General features: G+C 61.0%; 1 protein-coding gene across 1 annotated transcript; it reads right to left on the bottom strand.

The window, feature by feature from the left end:
• Nucleotides 1-18,826: 18,826 nt before the first annotated feature.
• GPR20 (G protein-coupled receptor 20) lies at nt 18,827-19,900 on the bottom strand. Its single transcript, XM_032415569.1, has one exon. It carries the CDS (start codon nt 19,898-19,900, stop codon nt 18,827-18,829), a length of 1,074 nt encoding a protein of 357 aa, XP_032271460.1.
• Between the last annotated feature and the right edge of the window lie 2,496 nt (nt 19,901-22,396).

Raw genomic sequence — 22,396 nt, forward strand, 5'->3', positions numbered from 1 at the left:
AGGCAGTCGCTTAACCAACTGAGCCACCCAGGTGCCCCAAGATTTATTAATTTTTTAGAGAGCAAGAGAGAATGAGCGGGAGGGGCAGAGGGAGAGGGAGAGAGAGAATCTCATACCGACTGCACGCTGAGTGCGGAGCCCAACACCAGGCTCGATGTCAGGACCCTGAGATCATGACCTGAGCCAAAATCGAGAGTCAGATGCTTAACCGACTGTGCCGCCCAGGGGCCCCGGTGCAATTTATTTTAATGATATATTTTATTTAACCTAATATATCCAAAATATTATTCAAAATGTCATTAATACAAAAATTACTGAGCTAAATTGAGATAGCTTACATTATTTTTCTCATCCTTGGACTTTGAGATTGGGTGCATGTTTCGTACAGCGCATCCCAGTTTGGACTAGCTGCACTTCAAGAGCTCCCAAGAGGCGAGCGGCCACCATCTTAGACAGCACAGGCGTGGGGACTGGAGTGGAGGTGGGAAGGCTGGTAGAATTCCGGCCACCGTCTGTCTGGGGAGAGCTGTGGCAGGCTCTGGGCTCCCCGTCCAGGTGCCAGCCCAGGCGGGGCACACAGGAGGGACTTGGCATGACTGGTCGCAGATCGCACAGACGGCAGGGCCGAGTGTCCAGCAGGCGGGTGGCAGAATAGGAGAACTGCTCGAGTTGGTGTCACTTCAGACGGCTAGTGTCCTCAGCCCTGCGGCCTCTGTCCACACCAGACTCCAGACTCATGTGAAGTTTCCTGTCCCAGCTGGAGAGTGACCCGAGGCCTGACCTCTGAGGCCCCGGCGGATGAGCCCGGAAGGAAGGCCTCCTCCTTGATGCACTCCCCAGCAGGCGTCTGGCAGGGGCTTCCCCGGGGAGTCCTCGGGAAGCACTTCACACGCTGGTGGGCTCGCAGCCAGGGCAGCCCCCAGCAGCTGCAGGAGGCCAGCGCCTCAGGGGCAGGGAGGGCCAGTCGCTGGGTCGCACCCAGGTCACACCCGGGTGGAGGAGGATGCCAGGGCTGCCTCCGTGAGGTATCTGGAGCTCTTTGGGAACATGACAGCAAGCTGGCAGGCCTGCCCAGGATTTGGGGCAGCAGAGAGTGAGTCAGGAGCACATCCTAGCTGTGTGGCCTAGGAGGCACTCACCTCCTTGAACCTCCAGCCGCTTCTTTGTGAAACGGGGGCATTGAGATGCTTCTCTCGTGGGCCGGGGTGAGAATTCGATGGGCTCACATGTGTGTGTGGGGGTCCCCACAAGAGAGCTGGGCTCCCAGGATGTAAACTCCACCCTGATCTGTGAGTTAACTCATGCTCCTTGCTCCTCTTCCTTCAGAGGAAGTACTTGGGGTCCCGCAACTAGGTCCACACAACTGACCTTGGGGTGTCCATCTCTTTCCTTCCTCCCATCCTCCACAAGTATTTACTGAGCACCTACTACCTGCCAGGCACCACGTGAGGCACTGGGGATTTAGCTGGCAACAAAGGGGACAAAGCTCTGCTTTCTTGGAGCAGACATTAATCACTGAAAAGGATAGCAGATGCGACTGTCTTCAGTCCTTCAGACCTCGTTGGCATCAGGGGGGCAAAGAGCAGAGGGACGGGGGACAGAGAACTGAGAGAGGCGTGAGGAAGCTGGTGGAATTCGGAGGTTTGGGGGGTGGATCGGCAGCAGGTGCCCTGTAGGGTGCTGCTGTGGCAGGAAGCTGGGCACAAGGGCAGGGACACTGCAGGCAGGCCTCCTGGGTGGGCTGGGGACGTCGGTCTGCTCAGTCAAGAGCAACGGGAGCCCGTGGAAGAGGACTAAGCCGGGGTGGCGTGCTCCGCTCTAAAAGATCAACCTGGCTCCTGGGAGAGCTCGGACAGGAGCGGAGGGGCAGAAAAGAGAAGTGGGTAGCTGTGACACGCACGAGGAGCCACGGCCAGGTCTTCTGGCAGGTTGGCCCAGACGGCGGCTGAGAGCGGGGCTCCGCAGCTTCACGCACGTGGAAGGCACACTCCCGGAAGCTGCTGGCCGGCCGCCCCCTCCCGCCTCTGATTGGTGGGTCTGGGGCCTTGCGCGTGCTCGGCCCGAGAGCCCCGCCCGCAGGCGGTGCACCCTCTGCGCATGCCCAGCCCCGGGAGCCCGGCCTGCGGGCGGTGCGTCCTCTGCGCATGCCCAGCCCTGGGAGCCCCTCCCGCGGGCGGCGTACTCTCTGCGCATGCCCGGCGCCGGGGGCCCTGCCCGCAAGCAGCGCACCCTCTACGCTGTTCGTTGGGCCACTGAGTCACGTTCGGGTCGCCCCTGATCCGTCTTTTGCCCGCGAGGGAGCCCACTGTAGTCGTACCTGAGCGCCCCCTCTAGTATCCTCTGACTGTCCATATGCCTTACTCTTCCTTGAGGATTAAATTGGGGGAGGGAGGGTTGAAATCACCTGCTGGGCACAGGTGGGTGGTGGTGGGGAGGAGCCAAAGTCTAGGTCCGCAGCTGAGCGGCAGGTGGGCTGGAGGGAAGCACGATGGCAGGCTGGGGGTTATTGTCCACCTCAAGTGCCAGAATTCATGCCACACATCGGGATTCGTGCACTTGGCGGATGCGTATTGGCGTGTCACCCCGCCTTCCCCGCCGTCCTCACTGCCCCACCCAAGCTCTGGGGACTGGGATTTTTGCTTCCAGTTTCAAATGCATCAGACTTTATTCCATTTGCATGCCCCTATCCTAGCTGTCTGTTGCCAGACTGGCCCTTTGGAGGAAGGAGTGGAGAAAGGACCCACAGCCCACCGGAGAAGCACTTGCTCAGTCTGCATGGACAGTGTTTGACGGGGAGATGGGGACTGGGGCTCCGGCCAAGCCTCCCAAGGCTCTGCTGCAGCTGGGCTGTGGGCACAGGGAGATGCGGCTGAAAGTTTAGGGAAGGAGAAAGAGCCCCGTGGGCCTTTCCTCCTGTGCCTGTGTGGCCAGGAGCACTTCCTTCACCCTCTGAGCCTCACTTTCCTCACCTGTTACAGAAGGAGAACGGCACCCACTCTGCAGAGCCAGACTAGCTCAGTCTTCAAGGGTGGGTCCTGGGTCCATAGGAAGGGACTCTGTGGCCAAGGACCAGGGTGGTCATGACCAGGCATGGGGACAAAACACGGGGACTGGAGGTAAGATGAGCAAGTGGTGGGCTCTGACCCGGCACCTGCTCCTGTTCTCAGTATCAGGATTCTGATGTAAGAGGAGTTACTGGGCTGTGATGGTGTTCACATCCCAGGTTGTGGACACAGGTGTCCAGGGGGACAGGCCAGCGCCTAGCAGAAATGAGAGTTCATTATAAATTCCCTGAGCAGAGGGCAGCGCTTGATCTAATAGGATGGGTGGGAAGAGGGAGACCTATCTTGAGGGTCTCATAATCTCCTTAACCAGCTTCCTGATAACCTACCAGACAGCGAGGGGCCATGACATGGGCCTCAGGGGCCTTTGTAGGGCTCTTCTTCCCCGAATGCAGGCGCAGTACCTGAAACCCCATCACTGGGGTCGCACGGCTTTGATCCTATAACGCTCCTGGATTTTCCAGTGTTGAGCAGACATTCATGAGATGCTGTCAGCAGCTGATACCTACTAAGGGCGTCCTGTGTGGCAGGCTTTGTGCTGAGGTTTTTTTTTTTTTTTTTCTTTTTTTCATTATCTCTTATTTATGCAGAAAATAAATCTTAACAGCCCATTTATAGACTAGGAATAGTAGCTCGGGGAGGTTAGGTAACTAGCCCAAGGTCACTGAGCTCCTGGGTGGCAGAAACAGTATGGAACCCAGCCTACATGCTTATGGGGTGGGGAGGACCCCGATTCATCTTTAGAACTCCCACTCCAACCCTGGCAGGGGCAGCAAGACCCTGGAACAGGCTGAATGAAGCCGATTAGCCAGGCAGCTGGGAAGGAGGGAAGGGAGGCTGCTCCTGGGGTCCCACAGTCCTGGATTCAAACTCTGCTCTGCCAGGAATGAGCTGTGTCTCCTCCGTCAAGTTCCTCCACCTCTCTGAGTCTCAGTGTCCTCCCCCAGCAAATGGGATACTAAGATACAATTACAAAATAAGTTATGAGAATTCAGTGGGGAAATCCTGCTAGAGTCTGGAGCGCATTTATTTAGGGTGAAGATAAATAGTTGCACTAGCCGTTATGTTGATTTCTAGCTGGGGGGGTGGTGGCACAGAGCAGGGTGTTCTGGGAGGGCCAACGTGGGGTCCTGGGCATTTGGGAGGCTGTGTCAGGGCCCACCTCCAGGTTTATAGCACTTCCTGTGAATTAGAACAAGGCTTCTCGGAGCAGATACAGGTCCTCAGGCTCACGGGCACCGCCCCTCTAAAGAGCACCAGTTCTCCTCTTTTTTTAGGCCCGGAAGGATTGCATTTCCCCTCCACCCCTCCCCCATCCCTGAACTGGCTGACCCCATGACTGGTTCTGGCCAACGGGTTTGTGAGCCAGGTCAGGGCTCAGTGTGTGACCAGAGTCAGCTCAGTGTATGCCCAGGATCAGGAGTCAGCATATGACCAGGATCGAAGCCCAGCAAGTGACCAAGCAGAGCACTCCCTAAAGCTAGATGTCCCAGTGCGGTCCTCTGCAGTTGGTACATGTTGGCCTGGAACCGGCTCTTGACCCCCATGGGTGCAGGCAGCCTGAGACTCCGGGGAGCAGGGTCAGCCATGCGTTGGGTGCTTCGCTCGTACCCATGTTTGTAACCTCTTGCTGGCAAGGAGCTGGGCACAAGTTCCTGCTCAGAGTCAGAGCCCTTTCCACTCTGTCAGCTGTCTTGCTTGTGTACCTGACCCTGACCCAGCCCAACTTACAGATTCTTCCCGCTGTCTCCCCAGTCCCAGCCCTCGTGCACACACCTGGGCCATGATGTGGGCAGACCCAGCTGGAGAGGGTGTTCGGGGGACCCAGGAAGCAAATGCATGTGTGCACACGTGGACCTGAGCACTCATGCCAACTGCGGCATTGGGAGAGCAGAAGCTGCAGTGGGGTGGGGTGGGGTGGGGGGGTGAGGATGGGGCAGTGGTCCTCTGCCAGAGTGGGAGAAAGCTTCCTGGATAAGATGGCAGCCAAGCTGTGTCTTGAAGGATGAAGAGCTCATAAAGGGAAAGGCATGTGAGGCAGAGGGAACAGCAAATGCAAAGGCACAGTGCAGAAGTGGGAAGTGACTGGGGTGGAACATGGGGGTGGAGATCAGGAAGAGGTGCATCAAGCAGGCAGCCCCCTCTTCCCCCTGCGTTGGCCCCAGCCAGACGGGGAAGGGCCTGAGTCCCTGCTCTACAGGTGGCTGGCCCTAACACGCATTCCCCAAGGCCTACTCCTTTTCTGCAGGGAGAGAGCTGAGCCCAGGGAGGGCACCAGCTCACCCTAGGTCACACAGCCGAAGCAGCTCAGTGAGATGGCAGGAGGCAGCATTCTGGACCTGTCTTCAGCAGTGTGGCGGCAAGCCGATCAAGGCAACTCCTCGTACAGCGGGCTCCAGGCTCGTACCACTCTCAGAGCTCCCCAGCGTGGCCCTCTGGGGTGTCATGGTGATATTACTGGCATGCTGGGGGCTTCTGGGGACCCCCCCCATGGAATATTTCTGTTTTTGAAATGGAGGGCAAGGACTCTCAGGCCCCGAAGTCCAGCTGGTCCTTGGCAGGGTTTCCTGAGGCCCACGCGCACCGGCGCCTGTTTACTCACAGCTTACGACTAGAAAACAGCCCCCACCTCCTGCCCTCCGAGCCAGGCTTGCCTGGGCAGAGCAGAGGTGAGCAGAATGGCGATAAAGTGCACCCGGAGATCAGTGAACAATGGAGAGGTCTGTAATTAACATCTCAGCAGCAGCGATAACATCACTTTTCCCATCCCAGCCCCTCCCTGTCCCGGTTTGTCCACTCCGGGCTGTGGCACGGCTGTGCCCGGAGTCACACCTTGATTAGGAGGGAGACACCACTCCCTCCCTCTCTTTTCTGTGTCCTACCGTCTCTGCTGCCGAATGCCCAGGAGCTTTGAATTCAAAAGGTGATCACACAAAGCTGGCTGAAAATAACCCTGTCAAACATTGGTAAGGTCCGTGTGCTATTGCAGATCTCAAACATTGGTTAAAATTGAGAGCATACCCCAAAGATTTTCATGGAATACGAATTTTTTAAAATCCGCAGTTTTCTGTCTGCAAAATGTCCTGAAAGACCCAGGTCCCTGGGCCCTGGTCTGGGGGGCTTGGGGGGCATGAGCTGCCTCCCACCTCCATCTCAGGGTGGGGAGAGGCAGAGGCGGGGCTCTGGGGCCAGCCGGAGCTGGGTTCTAATCCCTGAGCTGCACCTGTGGAGCTGACCAGCCGAATGAGGGCTTCTGCCCACGTGGGGTCAAGGCCATGGAGCAGTGCTTGGGCCTCTCCCCTAACCCCGGGAGCCCTGTGTGCAAGCTACAGTTCTGCCTGTTTTATAGAGGGGGAGATGCACGCTCTGTGTGGCCCCTGCCAAGGCCCAGAGGCGGGTCTGAGCTGCAGACTGACCACCTCCAGCATCCCCCTCACCCCCGAGACCCTCCTCCTGCTGCCTGCCCCAGCAAACCTCACCCCTGCCACAACTGAGCATATCTCTGTGCCTTGGACCACGCTGGGCCTTCTGCTCCCTTCCAGCCCAGGGAGGGCTACAGGCCCAGATGCCCCCAGCTGCAAGGCCCTTGAGGGGAGGGGGACAAAGGAGCCTAGGGACTGTCCAGGGCTGGGGAGTCTTACTCCACCTCTCTTTCAAATTCCTTGTGTGGGTCTCAGTCTCCTGGACCATGGGGTCCCCAAGGTCCCCCTGGCTTGGGGGGCTGGGGGCTGGTTCTCTCCTGGGCTCTTTTAGGATGATGAGGAACCACAGCTGGTCCTCGAGGGCACCCCAGCCCCAGAAGTCTGAGCTGAAGCTTCCCTTCCAAGGGGGGGAGTGGGGAGGTGGGTGGGAGGCAGGTGCAGGCACCCGCTAGGACCAGGAGGCAGCCTCCAGGTTAGTGGCCGGTTAGTGGCCGGGTTAGCGGCCGGGTTAGCGGCCCCTCCCCTGCTCAGCCTGTGTCCTCATGCCTCGTCACAGGGCCTGAACAAGCCTGCAGGCGGCCCTGGGCACTGAGACCCTAGACTCTGAGGACGGCGCTCGGGCAGCCGTGACGCAGGCGGCTGGTGGCTTCTCAGGCTCACGGCACTGTGCTCCCAGGGCGAAGGGCTGCTCCCTGGCAGGCCAGGGGGCGGCAGCCATTGGCAGGGGCCTTGGCGTTCTCGTCCATGAGTCAGCGGCCACGGGAACATTAATTTATTTGAGTGGTTGGCATGGCCAAGGCCTTGGAACACAAGAAGACTTCGCCAAGGTGGGGCCAAGGGTGCCAGGGTGGGTGCCAGGAAGACACCTAGGACACTCTCTGGCGGGCACCTGGTTGCTGTCCTTAGGGTGCACTGGGCACCAGACCCTGTGCGCAGCCCTGGGACAGGGGAGTGTGGCCCCAGAGAGCTGCACCCAGGGAGCAGCAGTCTTCCAAGGAGGCAAGGGAAGGAGCGTGACTCGCTGTGATGGGGCCGCCAGCTGGGCGGGCAGGGGTCGTGGCCTGCGTGGGCTCCGAGGGAGCTGGAGCTCTCCCGGCTGGAAGGGGCAGAAGGCACAGTGCGGTCCAAGGCGTGGAGCAATGGAGGCACCTTGATCCTAGGACTTCTGACCTCCACGACCGGGAGACAATAAATGGGTGTTTTTTTGTTTTTTTAATATTTTATTTATTTATTTGACAGAGAGAGAGTGAGAGCACAAGCCAGGAGACAGAGGGAGAAGCAGGTTCCTCGCCGAGCGGGGAGCCCGACATGGGACTCGATCCTAGGACCCTGGGATCATGACCTGAGCCGAAGGCAGCCGCTTAACCAACTGAGCCACTCAGGCGCCCCAAATGGGTGTTGTTTTAAGCCCCTACACTTGTGGTCCAGCAGCCACGGGAGAGTAAGACAGGTTTTCTGGGGTCAAAGGCCAGCCGAGCCTCCAGGCTTATGCTGGCTGGAGCCCTACCCAGCTGCCATGGGGAGCAGGGCTGGGTCAGGCCAATCCTAGAACCCTCAGTGGCCATCCCTAGGAGCCCTTGGCTGGCCCCCACCCACAGGCATGGCCAATTGCGATGGGTGGGCTTGGGCTCAGCCTGGCACACAGGCCTGTGACCCCGCCCCCCGCAGGGTGCACCCAGGCTCTTCTAAAGGCAAATGGCCCCTAGCGCTCCCACCCCAAGTGGTGTTGGGGTCCCTACGGGATGGCAGGGTGGGGGTGACACGGAAGATGGTGGAGTCTACTGGCCAGTCTCTAGGATCCTTTAGGATCTCCCTGGAAACATCCAGAGCCAGCAGTGAGGGTCCCCGTGACAGCGCTTTCCCGTGGCGGCCCTTGTTCCTCGCGCCCCCCCCCAACCTTGGCGGGGGACAGGGCTGGCTGTGTCACACACGGTACAAACAGTACTTTTGGTTAATCCCTTCAACAATCCTGTGGGGTAGTGTTAGCCCTGTTTCTTAGATAAGGACTCTTTATTTTCTTTAAAAACATTTTTTTAATTTCTATTTTTTAAGTAATCTCTACACCCAACATGGGGCTCAAACCCACGACCCCAAGATCAAGAGTCGCACGCTTTATTGACTGAGCCAGCTGAGGAACCCGATAAGGACTTTTTAAATAGGTTTTTTTATTGAGGTGAAATTCACGTAACATGAAATTAACCACATTAAAGTGAACAATTCCGTGGCAATGGGCACACTCACGATGCGGGGCGACCACCACGGCTGTCTCATTCCAGAACATTTCCATCAGCCCAAAAGGAAGCCCCGGATCCACCAAGCAACCACCCAGGCCCTCCCTGCAGCGCCCGGCCACCCCTCACGTGCTCCCTGTCTCTGTGGATGCACCCGCTGGGGACGCTTTGTGTACACGGGACCACACACTCTGGGCCCGTTGCACGGGGCTCCTCGCACTCAGCCCCGTGTCTTCCAGGTTCATCCACGTCGTAGTGGGTTCCCGGGCTTCCTCCCTTTGCATGGCTGAGGGACACTCGGCTCCGGGGTTGTGCATCCGCTCATCTGCTGGCGGACCCTTGGGCTGCCTCGAGCTGTGGCTGCTCCCAGCGGTCAGGTAACGGTTCCGGAGCAGAGAGCGGAGGGGCCGGCAGGGATCCTGGAGCCAATGTGGGTTTGAACTCCTCTTTGTGGGGTCCTTGCTGTGCTCTCTCCTGCACCCTTCTCTGCTCCGGGCCTGCCCTCCCCTTGGGACTGGGGGCCTCAACGTGGTGGCTCCTGTCTCCCAGCAGGCTAGGCTGGTGGTTGGGGGGGGTGGGGAGTCGGCCAGGATATGCCAGGTCCCTGCACCCTACAGGCTGCAGGAGCTCATGAGCTATTCTGCAGGTGACCTTCCTGCCTGATGTTCCCAAATCTGCAAGCTCTATAATTCCAAGTTCTCAGAACTGGAGTCTGAAGATTCTCAAACACTAAGCTCCCGAGGCTCCGGGGGACAGAGTTCTGAGCAGGATCTAGGTCCCCACCCCATGCTCCCCAACAGCAGACATCACTAACAGAGCCTCAGCAGCCCGAGGACCCCTGCAAGGGGCTGGGACAGCTACCACCGCGTGTGTGGGATGAGGTCTGTTGGCCCCCACCTTGTGCCAACTGTCCATCTCCAGCCAACTCCTCCCTCCCTCCTCGCATCCATTCCCACACCCATAGACCCTTCCCTGCTCTCTCCTAGCTGGCCCCGGTGGGCCCCGATCTTTCCTGCCACCCACTCCTGGCCCCACCCCCAGCAAGGCCCCTTGACAGCTGGGAAGGGCCCTGGAGGGAGGACCTTATGGGGAAATCCCGCAGGGAGGGCCCCCCAGGGAGGGACCCCAAGGGATGCCCTCCTGGGAGGGCCTGCAGGGTCTCAGAGTGGGGAGAGGTGGCAGGGACTGGGCTTTCCGGAGGGGTGGGAGAGGTGCCCAGGCTGTCTGGGCTTCTTGGCCAGCAGCAGAGCCCCCGGGAGGAGGACAGGGGCCCCTGTGGGCCCTCTGTGGTTCCGGGAAACCCCCAGACAGCTGGGTGCAGGATGTGTGGTGCCCTGGGCCCCTCCCGTCCTTGCCCACCTTGTCCTCCCTGTGTCAACGCCCCTGGGTCAGTCCTCTGCATAGGTAATGCCGAGGGGGCGAGGTGGATGCGGGCGGCCGGGGAGGAGCCGTGCGCCCACCAGGGTGGTCACTATGGGAACAGGTAGGCTCATCTGCAGGCCGGGCAGCAGCAGGGCGGTTTCTGGGCAGACACTGATGAGAGCACTCATGTTGGTAAATGCTTCTTGTCCCCTTCCCCTGACATCTTTTGGGCCTCAGTCCCACCTCATCTGGAAAAGGGGGCTCGGAACTGGAAGTGTGTGCCCCGGGGGCTCTCAGACTGGGCTCTTGGTGCCCCGGCTCCCCGGGGAGGGGAGTGCTCAGCCTGCTCCTGCCCCATCACGGGGGTCTGTGCTCCCCTTACTAGAAGACAGGCTCTGTTTCTGTTCCTCCTGCCCCCTACCCCTGTCCTCCCACTGTGGCCCGGGAGCGGGGAGTCCTCTGTGGGAAAGGACGAGCTCTGGGCCTGGAAATAGCTAAATGTGGACAGAAATAACCCTGGCCTCAAAAAAGAGCATGGAAAATTAAATAGGAAACATTAGCATTCGCCTGGCACTTTCCACAGCCATCCCCTCATCGGGGAGGTGGTGTTTTCATCCTCATTTTATAGACAAGGGAACGGAGTCCCAGAGAGAGAAGTGACCTGCCCGAGGTCCCTCTGCCATTCAGCCAGGCCTTTGAGCCCTGGCCTGCACCTCCATACCTCTGAGCCTTGGCCCCCACGGTGTCTGCTGCTAGAGATGCCCTCCCTTGTTTCTCTGAGAGGCAAACTCCTATTCATCCTTCAAAACCCAGCGGAGCGTCACTTCCTCTGCAAAGCCTTCCCCAGCCCTCTGGCAGGCAGCTGAGCCTAGCATGGATCTCTGCCAGGACCCCGCCGCGCTGGATTGGAGCAGTGGGCTCTTTGAGACAGGGACTGTGCTTCATTCATCCCTGCATCCTCCACTTTTATGTGCTCAGTAAATGCTTGTTGAGTGACTGATCAATGGACCATCCTTACTCACATGGGAGTGGTCGTAAGTGGAAGGCCTGTCCTTTCCCTGCATTTTCCTCACAACCGGTTGAAGTTAGCAGGCCTCTCCAGGAATCCAGGCCCCGGGCAGAGCCGGCTGGAGTTGGCCCTGTGCCCACCCCACTGGGGCCAAGCTGCGTCCTCAGCCGAGCTGAGGTGGGGGCTGCTGCCTGCCCCAGTGAGGTCCGCTGTGCGGGTGGAGACGCGGGCCGTATCCGCCCAGCTGTCGGGCCAGGGTCTACTGGACGCCGTCTCCCTCTGTGTCCAGTATGGCAGGGTCCGCGCCTCTGCCTGACTGGGGAGCCCCGGGACCACCGAGTAACTCCTACCCAGCCCAGTCTCTCCCTGGCATCCCTGGTCTGTGCGTCTGTCTGCCGCGTCCTTGCTGCCCGGCTTTGGGGCAGGGGCCGGCGCTGTGGCTGGAAATGTGCCGCACTGCTTGGCAGGCTATCCCAGCCCTCGGGTTTGTTTCTCTCTCCTGCCCACAGAGCGGCACCACTGCCAGGCTGTGTGACTCCGGGCAGCTCTCTGACCCTCTCTGGGCTCACGAGATGGGGAGTGAGGGTCTTATGGGGACCGCGGATGGCCTCGGGGGCCTTTCAGCTCCCCTAAATCACCAGCACAAGGCAGCCTGTGCCGCTGGAGGGGAGGCAGGGTCTGGGGAAGGGGGGCGGGCGCGAGCCGCCCCCGGAGCCCACCGTCCTGCGTGTCCTGCGGATGTAAGCCTCATTCCACTGCTCCTCCAAGCAGCCTTCCAGTGTTGCCCACTCTGGGACCATCCCTCTGAGGTCAGATGGCAGAGGTGAGCTGGAGGGTCACTGCCGCCGCCAAGCCCAGCGGGTGGCGGACAACTCGGCCGCCTCTCCCAGGCCAGCAGCGCCACCTGCTGGCCCCCGGCCCCAGACGCCTTCGTCCGTCTGGCATTCCCCGGGGCTCCGCAGAAGGAGCTGGGGCCAGTCTGGGGGCGCCGGGGGGCTCACTCCAGACCACTGGCAGAGCCCGGGAATCCTGCACCCCGGCCTGAGCCCAGAAGGTGCCCCCTTAGCCCTGAGCCTGTCTCACCGCTCCCCACCCACCGCGTGCAAAAGCTCAAAGACAGGGCTTACCCAAGAGGAACAAGTGAGAATGGATGGGTCTCAGTCACTGTCGCCGTGTGCGTGGGGGGGGCAGGGGTCCTGTGGGGAGAGAGACCCTCCATCACACACGGCGCAGGGAAGGTAAAGGGTGCTGTGGAGTGAATGAATGTGCCAGCGGCCTTATGTCCTTCATTAGCTCAGCTTCATCACTAATTCCTGAATGCGGACACCGTGCGAAGAAACACACCCACACAGATATGCACATACACATAGACGCAGAACATGCGCACGCACCACAGCACACATATACACACAACACACACGCGTACGAACAAGTACACGACACACGCACACACACACATCTGTGCACACACAGACACATACTCATACACACAACACGTGCATGTACACACAGACACATGTGACACGCACACACAAACACATACCTACATGTGCACACACACAGCACACACATACACAACACACATGCATACAAGTACACGGCACACACATTTACACATGCGCACAACATATATGTACACACAGAGGTGCACACTCATGCACACAACACATACATATACACACACATGCACAGGCACACGTAGATGCATACAGTATACATGAACACACACGTACACACACGCGCACAACATGCTCACACACAGCACACACATGTAACATGCACACACATGTAACATGCACACTCAGTAGACAGCATACATGTACACACACATAACACACAATGCATGCATGCATACAGCGCACACATGCACACATGTACACAATTCTCACAACGGCACCTAAAGACGGAGGGTGTCAATTGACCCCCTTGACAGAAGAGGGAACCGAGGCCCAGAAATGGCACATGACTCACTCAGGGTTGGAGAAGCTGCTGTGGCCCAAGGGACCTGGCCTGGGCGGGACACCCGGTTACCTGCCTGGGCTCTGTACCTGGAGGCGTGTTCTAGGCTGGGCTGGGCTATGACGCCCTCTCTGTGGGGCTCTGGTGCTAGGATCCCAGAGCTGCTCCCAGACCTGCCCCCCATGGCTTGCTCTAGAGAAGACAGGTTGCAGGAGGGGTCAGACCCCTGGACCTCACTCCCATAGACTAGAGCTTGACCTTCAATCTCCCCCAGCCCCCCCCCCCCCCAAGCAGGCCACTAGGAGAGGCACCCAGGGTGGGCGGGGCAGGAAGACCCTCACGGGCCCCAGAACTCCTCCATGAAGCAGGTCCCAAAGGCCACTGGTACAGTCTGGACACTTGAGGCACACAGGGGGTCAGATGCCCTTTGCCCCCCAGAATCCCTAGATGTGAAGGTCTGTGGCACCCCGTGACACCCTGGGGATGTACTGATGCCGGGGTCCGGATGGTCCAGTGCAGGGCAGGTGACTGTGCCCCTGGCTCACTCCCCCCACCAAGTTCATGCCCCACCCCGCTTCTGTCTGGGACCCCCGTCAGGAGCCCCCACTCTGGGAAGGCCTCCCTGGCTTGGGTATGCCTGGGGACCCCATGGCTTGTGAGTCCACCTCTCTGCTCAGGACACCCGCTCTCCCCAGCCAGAGCACTGGAAGCTGAGGGGCAGCGGGTGGGGGGAGGAGGAAGGCAGAGCCTCAGGCTAGTTTACAAACACATACAGGGCTTCTCCCATTTAAGTCCTTTCTGTCAACTAGACCCCAGGATCCAAGACCAGGCTGGGAAGCCATTTGTTCTGAGCTCTGGGTTACAGCTGGGGAAACAGGCTGGGAGAGGGGCAGGGATGAGGCTGAGGTCTCAGGGGCACTCGGAGGAACACCCGCCTTGCCAGGCTCCGCAGCCCCTCCTCTGTTGTCTTGGGAGCGGGGCCAGGGCTGCTCAGTCCTGGGGCACCTGCAGTCTGGGCAGCAGGCTCCTCCTCACAGACAGTGAGGTCAAGGCTCAGAGGGGTCCCAGAGTTAGTGCAGCAGGGGACTGTGCGTGGTCCCAGTGTCCACTGGTCCTGCCAGCCTGCGAGGCTCCGGGGGCACTTGATGCTTGAAAAGCAGCACACCCTCAAGGAGAGGCCCAGCCGGGAGGGGGCGGTGAGCCAGGTGGGCAGGGTGAGGACCAGGAGGCAAGGGCCTCGAAACTCCTCTTTCAGGAAGCCCTCCTGGATGCCCCTGCCTGGCTGGTCCCATTCGGTGTGGCAGAAGACTCTGAGCACCCCAGCTGTGCCACCAGGCTTTGGACTCCCAGGGGCCCTGCAGAGTCCCTGAGGGCTCCTCAAGGGACCAAGCCCGATGGTCAGGTCGGGGGCTAGTCCTGAGGGATGGCTGGGCTGGGTGGTCTGTCCTGGGCTGGGGTGGGAAGGACTCCGGCAGGCTGGCCCCAGGGCCAGAGGAAAGGAAGGGACCCAAGAGGTGGATAGTCGGGGTTGGTGCTGGGCAGACACTGCATAGAAAGGGAAGGCCCCAGGGGAGAGTCTGTGGAGCTCTGAGCGCAGGGGGGGAGAGGGGCTGCCAGGGGAGGGGGAAGGGCCTGTCTGGGAGGTCTGGGGAGGCTCCATGGGGCAGGGGGTCATGTGGAAATGGGGGGCAGGGTGATGACACAAGCCAGGGAAACAACAGGGGAGCGAGGCTGGGGGAGCCATTCCCCCAGGCCTGTCCCCCACCTTCCTTCCCCCTTCCCCTTTTTGTCCAGCCCTACTCCCTCCTGCACAAGGGCATGCCCTCCTTTCCCCAGACTCAGCGCAATGGGCCACAGCTTCCCTGGCTCCTGCCGTGGTCATGGGGTGGGGGTGACCTTGGCCCTGGGACCAGGCAGGTCTGGGTGGCACAAGGCAGCCTTGCATGGGTCCCCTCACATCTCCAAGCCTCAGTGTTCTCCTCTGTGAATTGGGAACACAGACTCCGTGTGGGGGTTGCCCCTGGCTGGTTGAATGTCCTCACCTCCTTGGCACCTGCCTCCTGGGCCCCTGGGGACAGGGCACGGAGAGCCTCCTGAGGGAGGGGAGGGGGTGTGAGAAGGCAGGGGGCAGTGCAGGGTCAGATCCACGGCGTCAGGGGGGACATCTGTCTCCCACAGGGCCCTCCACGCCTGCCCCAGGCACCGGAGGCCCCCAGGAAGCTGGGGCGGGCGCCGCAGTGACATTTTCTGCTATTAATGGAGCTTAATCTAAACAGGCCCTAATATTTACCTCCGCCGCCTCCGCCTCAGAGAGCGCCAGACAGCAGAGTGATGAGCGGCGTCCAGCCACGCCCCCTCCCGCCCAGGGCTCCCGGGCAGAGGAGCAGGGAACCCAGGCCGCCTTGCGAGGCAGGAGGCTTGCGAGGCAGGAATCGGGTGCCCAGGGGCTCAGCCCGTCCTGCATGCCCAGAGCCTCCCTTTCCCCATCCGTATATCAGGGATGACTATCCCTGCCTCCCAGGCTTCTGTTCTGGGCAGGTTCAGAGAACAGGACAACTCGGTGGCACTTTGCAAGCCCATAGATAGAGCGCCTTCCCCCTCTGCCAACTGACCCATGTCCACCCCCCCCAGATGGCACCTGGGTGATATGATGGGACACTGTGGGCGCCTCTCCCTGGGTGGGCAGGGTGGGGACCAGGATGGGGCGAGGACCCATCTCTCTGCTGGTCTGCACCCCGACCCTAGCTCCTGTGCCCACACCCTACCCCAAACTCCTCCACCTGTACTCCTTCCATCCCCCGCCCTTCACAGGCGTGGGGCTCCGGGTCCCTAACCCCCACCCCCCCACCCCCAGGGACCCAGGGATGGTGCAGGCGCATACCCACCACCACAGCCTGTCCCTGGCCGGTGAAGGGGCTGGGGGCGGGTAGGCTCCTGCCTGGCTCAGGAGCCCCGGGGCAACTCCCGCCTGCCCCGTGCTTGCTGAGTTGAGGGCACTAAGGGAATAAACAGCTTCAATTCAGGATGAGGACTTCTTGTTAAGGGGATTGTTTACATCAGATATAAATACACAAGCCATGTCATGTCACTTGGGCTTTTTGAAAATCAGGGAAGGGAGGCCATGGGGAGGGGGTGCAGGGACGTCTCACCCTGGCCCCCATGGGAACAAGGACAGTCCGGGTCGGCCTCCGGAGGCCCCTGGGCCTCAGTCCTGACAAAGAGGCCAGAGAAGGAGGGAGCCAGATGTCAGGAGGTGGGATCAAGCCTCTGAGAGAGCTGTGGGGTGATTTCCCAGCCCCCTCTCCTCCAGCTGCAAGGCCAAGGAGAGGAGAGAGAGCAGTGGAGACTGGGGGACACTGAGGCCACCTAGAGAGAGCCCTGTGTGGGGGGCCGTCAGGCTGAGTTCTCGGGGGTGCGAGGTCAGCCCCCAATTCCTGCCCCAGCTGCAGAAGACAGGTGGCCACCCTCTCAAGCTTGAGTGGTGGAAGCCTCCCCCTGCAAAACCCAGGTTGGATGGTGGGATTTCAGGCTTGGGGACAGGGGGAGGGGGCTCGGGCGCCTTCCTGGGGTCGGATCCAAGCACTGCCCATGGCGCTTCCCTCCATACACGGTGGGGATTAACGAGACAACAGCTGTGAAACAGGGCGGGACAGACCCAGTCTGGTCACTGTTTCCCAGATCCCCGCTGGCTCACCTACTTTAGAGACCCCTCCTCCTAGAGGAAGGGACTGTTCCCAAAAAACTTCCAGCCCCAAACATAGCAGTCCGTCGCCATCCACTCACTCTTGAGCGTGAATGAGAATGAGAACCAGGGGCAGCTGACAGAGGCAGAGAGCCCACAGGTGATGCTCCACTGGGGCAAACACCTGACACTGACCCTCCCCCCCCCGCCCCCACCGCGTGCCTGCCCAGGGGCCAGATGCAGGGCCGGGGACAGACAGAGCTCCGTGGAGGCTTCCCTGCCTGAAAACCTACCATTAGTGCCGGTCCCTTGGCTCAGCATCCCTCTTGCCATGGGCTCCCAGGTCCCTGCTCTTTCCTGTGCAGCTCTGGGTCCCTGGTGAGCCACAGCCCCGCTCGGAGCGAGGTAGGGGAGAGGCTCCCGTACCGTGCCTGGCACTCAGTCATGGCCAAGGACGTCGATGCTTGTGAGGCTGACCACTACGCCCACTGCTCCTCCAGCCTCCAGGCCCAGGTAGCAGCCCGTCTGGGGGCCCAGCAGCACCACCCCGCTCTGAGGGAGCCTTGGACTCCCTTGGCCTCCAGCAGGGAGGCAGTGGGCTGACGTGTCCTGGGGTCGGAGGAGCTGCTCACATGGGGCTCCCACAGGGGCTGGCAAAGACAGAGCTGGCCTTGCAGTGCCCGGTGCTCGCTCCGACCCTGGCCGGGCCTTTCCCTCTTCGAGACTCCGTTTTCTCATCTGCAGCATGGGGATATAGATGGCCTTCCTGCCTCCCAGGCGGGCCTCCCTCCAGGGCCCTGAACTTGGAGGACAGGGCATTTTGCCTGGAGCCACTGTGCAGGCAGGACTCTCCTCTGTAAGGCTGGGCAGATCTGAGGCCAGATTCCATCTCACCCTGCTTCACTGGCTCTGGCCAAGTGCCGGGGTGGGGCCTGGTGCCTGGAATGCCCAGGGCTCCTCTCCCCCAACAGGCCCCTAACCCTATAGCAGTCTACAAAGGGCTCAGGGAGCTTGCCTGCTCCACAGAAGGCTTGTGGAGGCAATCCCGGAGTGCAGCTCAGAGGAGGCATCAGAGACCCAAGCCAGAAAAATGCTCCCTCCCCAGGAAAGGCAGGGGAGAAAGAACGAGCCAGGCAGGAGCCGCTGGTCAGAGCTCTCTGCCCCCGGAGGAGAACAAGGAGCTCCGTATGTGGGCAGATGGGAGCCTCAGCCCGCAGGCCTGGCTCCACGTTGCCCTAGGTCTTTGCTCTTGGTTTTCTCATCCATAGGATGGGGCCGTGAGCCCTGCCGCCCTCCTGGGGCAGCAGGCAGGGTCTTCTGAGGTCGTTCCTGGAGTGGGGGCTTTGGGCAGACTGGAGCTGCCTCATGGGGCAGGCCCAGGGGTGTGGCAGGAGGTGGGACGGGGTTTCGATTCCAACGCGGCCGTGCGCCCCCTGTACGCGCTGCTTAACCCCTCCCGCCCCGGATGGGCAGGACACAGCCTCTCCTCTGGGGTGTTTCGGGGCCAGGCATCAGCCCCGATGTCACAGCCCTTCCGCCAAAGCACCCCATGGCCGTCACGCTGTCGTACTGTGTGATTCACGGGGGCCTCGGGCAGCGGTCTTCCGGAGACCCGAACCCCTCCCGTCTGCTCATGTGGCATTCGTGTCCCTTGACTTTTCCTTTCTGTCCTTGTTCTTCTCTCTTTGCGGGACAGGCACGGGGGCGGGGGAGGGGAAGAGTGGTGGGAACCTCTTTAGGATTCCTAGTCCCTGTTTCTGAGGAGTCCTTGTAGGGTGAGGATGGACCAGGAGAGGAGCAGCTCCTGGCTACCCCTCTGAGTTTTCACCGGACGCAGTCTATGCCCCCGGGATGGTGAGCAATCAGCCCCCGGACTGCCGCACCTCCCGCAGAGCCCGTGGCGGACATCGCCAGTGAACCACGGCGCTGTGTGGTCTTAGACTCTTTCTCCACGCAGTGCGCTGGGCAGCCAGCCCCAGTCAATCCAGGGGAACCTGACTGCCGCCCCCTCCCCCCGGCAGAGCAGAGGTCCCTGCTGTCCTGGACCTGGCCTGCCCCGCCCAGTCCTGACCTCGGGTCCCCTCGCAGAGTCCCACCGGCTAGGCGTCAGGCCCGTTGGCCAAGTCCTGGGTGAAGGTGCTGGGGCTGGCGCCGAGGATGTGATTGTGGCCCGAGCCTCTGGAGCTCTTGTGCATGCTGACCATGTTGCTGCTGTCGGGCTCGTAGTGGGCTCCGTGGCGGCGCAAGAGGCCTCGGACGGTGGTCTGGAAGCCGCTGGTGACAAAGCAGTAGACGATGGGATCCATGCAGCTGTTGAGGCTGCTGAGGGTCACGGCCACGTGGTAGGCCACGAGGCTGGCGTGGCGCGGCACATTGGGCCACAGCGCCACGGCCACCTGGCGGGCGTGGAAGGGCGTGAAGCAGACGAGGAAGATGACGAGCACAGTGAGCAGCAGCTGCATGGCCCGCACGCGGCGCTGGCGACCCTGGCGCAGCAGGCCCGGCCGGGACAGCGCGCACACGATGCGGCCCGTGAACACGCTGATGACCAGCAGCGGCAGCAGGAACTCCAGCACGGTCAGCGCGAGCACGCGGCAGCAAGGCCGCCCGCCGGCTGTCACGCCCAGCACAGACAAGGTCACCGTGCCGGCGGCCAGCCACACGAAGGCGCACGCGGCCCTGGCGCAGGCGGGCTGGCGCCAGCGGCGGGAACCGTCGGGCTGCACGATGGCCAGGTAGCGGTCCACGCAGATGCAGGTGAGGAAGAGGATGGAGCAGTGCATGTTGAGGAAGTAGCCGAAGACGTGTGGGAAGGCGCATCGCAAGCAGCCGCGCGTGCCGTAGAAGACTGCAAAGCGCGTGGGCAGGGACAGGCCCACCAGCAGGTCGGTCACCACCAGGTTGATGGTGTAGATGACCGAGGGCGTCTTGGCCTGGGTGCGGCAGCAGAAGACGTACAGCGCCAGCCCGTTGAGCACCAGCCCCGCCAGGAAGATGACGCCGTGCACCGCCATCAGCGCTAGCCACAGGCCCGGGAAGGCGGCGTGCAGCTCCTCGTCCAGCCGGGCAAACACGTGGAACAGGGGCTTCTCTGGCATGCTGACGTTGGCCTCCGCCGCCGTGGCGTTGGGGGCCGCCGGGGCCCAGGAGCCCGCCGGAGACACAGAGGGCATGACGGCGGCCGGCACACGCACCGGGGGCCTGGAAGCAAGGAGACAGGTTACCTTTGGGTGGCTGGAGCCGCGCCTGGAGGCTGGCGCTGCCGGGCTCGCGTGCTCACCGAGGTCCCCGGCATTCCCGTCTTTGTGCCTTTACCGGCCCGGCCCCGAAATGCCTGCCCTCTCCATCCCATGGGGCCTCACCCTTGCCGGGGTGGAGCTCTGGTGGAATGTTAATGGTCGGAGCCACAGCTTGATGGAGCAGAAGTAAAAACCCTCGCTGGGCAGGAGCGTCCCAGGACTAACCAGGAAGACCAAGGCTGTGGCACAGGTGAGCTGTGGAGCTGAGTGTTTGGTGTTTGAACCCAGGCCCCAATCCTGGTTCCTCCCTTACTCGCTGTGCAGCCTCAGGCAAGTCACTTAACCTCTCTGTGCTTCATGTCCTAACCTGTATGGCCGGGGCTGTGGAGCTGCTAGGATTAACTAAGCCCAGCATCGCCTAGCGCATAGCTTGTGCTAGATAAACCGCAGTGTTAGTTGCTGCCGGATAAATCACGGTTCTGCTCAGAAGAGCCCGGCCCATGGTGGCCCCGCCTGGCTGCCCCCACACCTGTGCGTCAGACCCCGTCCTCCAGCCCTCCCATCTGTTCTTGCCTCTTCTAAGGCTGGTGGCGAGTCAATGCCTGGAGCTAGGGTCCTCGTAAGGAACCTCACCCAAGCGCCTGCCCCCTCCCCGCCACTCCCGGGGCTCCCGGCCCTGAGAGGTGAGCACCCTTGTTGTCTGGGAGGCTCGACACTCACGCAGGGTGCTCGCTGGGGCCTGAGCCTGGAGCCGGGTCCCCACAGCAGTGGGGCGGGTGTGAGTTAAATAAACTCTGCTCCCCGCAGCGTAAGGGGCCCGCCCATTCTGTTTATGTTCCTGCAGCGCTGTGTTTAACTTGCTGAGATTTATCTCTATTTATACATGAAGGGTTAACAGGCCCCCCACCCCCATCCCGGGCCGGGCTGATGCTCCAAATAAGGACATTTCTGGCTTTTCCCGGAGGAAGGAGAGGACTTTGGGGAGAAGCAGGGAGGATGGGTGGGTACGTGGGACATCCCGCCACGTGATGTGCCCTCCCCCACCTGCAAGGGGAAAGGAAGACATTGCCCACCCCCTGCAACCCCCCCCATGGCCCATGGACGTGGGGTGTCTGCTGCGTGCAGACCGGACACTGCCCCCTCCCCGTGGCTGTCTGCCTGGCCTTGGGCAACAGGCTCACTCTGGCAGCTTCCACCCCGTGGACCGGGGGTACTGAGTTCTGCCTGCTGGGGGCTGGGCACAAAATGCCCAGCCTGGTGGGGGTGGGGAGGCACAGCAGAGGAGTCCTTCCTGGCTAAGGCTCAGGCTCCAGTCTGGCATGGAGGGAGGCCCAGGCAGGACAGTAGGCTGCCTCTCTCCTTGGGCTCAGAGAGGTCAGCATGTGCCTGAGGTCACCCAGCTTTGCCTCTGCCTCTGGGACTGCAGCCCTGGGCATCTGCCGACCCCCACGGCTGCTGGGAGGAGTCAGCTGCTGCCCAGGCCCGTGGCCGCTCCCACCACATGCGGGCCTAGGTCTCAGCACACCAGTCCTTTTGGGCTGGGCTGCCCTCTGTTTGGTACCCCCAGCCCCTAACACGCAGGGTTGATGGATACGTTTGCCGAATGATAACTCAGGCAGATGGGGAGCACACGGGACATCTAGGGCAGGGAGAGACGTTCTGGGGGCATGAATAGGATCGAGCAGAGGCCTCGAGGCTGGGAACCTGGAGCCGAAGGCAGTGGGGGACCCCAGAATGCCTCCAAGAAGGAGAGGGATGCCTCCCAGCCTATCTACTGTGGAAACAAATGAGCCTTGGCAAAGCATGGGGGAGTGCCGGGATCTGGCTCCAGGGACATGGCAAACAGCTGTTTTGGATTCCCTTCCACATGCTTTTTGGTTTTCCAGTGTGTCTGCACTAGGTTCGAGTCCGTGTCACAGGGAGAGACAAATAATAAACATTACAGAACGTTTCCTCTGGGAGATAGTCCCAGGATGACGCTGGCCCTGGAGATCCTGCCCTTCCAGGAAACTCCCCAGGGCCAGGCTCACGTGCTGGCCAGATGCTGGCTCAAGGTGCTGGAGGGTCCAGGCCAGGGCTGGGGGGCCTGGGGCCTCTGCAGCAGGGGGATGGGAGGATGCTCAGGACGGCCCAGAGGCCTGACAGGGGAGGAGAGATGGAGATGTCTGCAAAGCACACCATGATTCCCAGCTCCAAGAGTCTGAACCCTGATCCCAAACAAAGCTGAGCCCTGATGTCAGCCACACAGGATCCCAGGAACCTTGATCCTGCCATACATTGAGCCTGACTCAGATCATACTCTGAGCTCTGTTCCTGTCACACACCAAGTCCTGATTCCAATAACACAATGAACTTCAATCCTTATTACACTCTGAGCCCTGACGCTGGTCACACTCTGAGCCCTGACCCTGGTCACACTCTGAGCCCTGA

The sequence above is a fragment of the Phoca vitulina genome, unplaced genomic scaffold (genome assembly GCF_004348235.1).
Source record: "Phoca vitulina isolate PV1807 unplaced genomic scaffold, GSC_HSeal_1.0 scaffold18, whole genome shotgun sequence".
Classification (NCBI taxonomy): domain Eukaryota; kingdom Metazoa; phylum Chordata; class Mammalia; order Carnivora; family Phocidae; genus Phoca; species Phoca vitulina.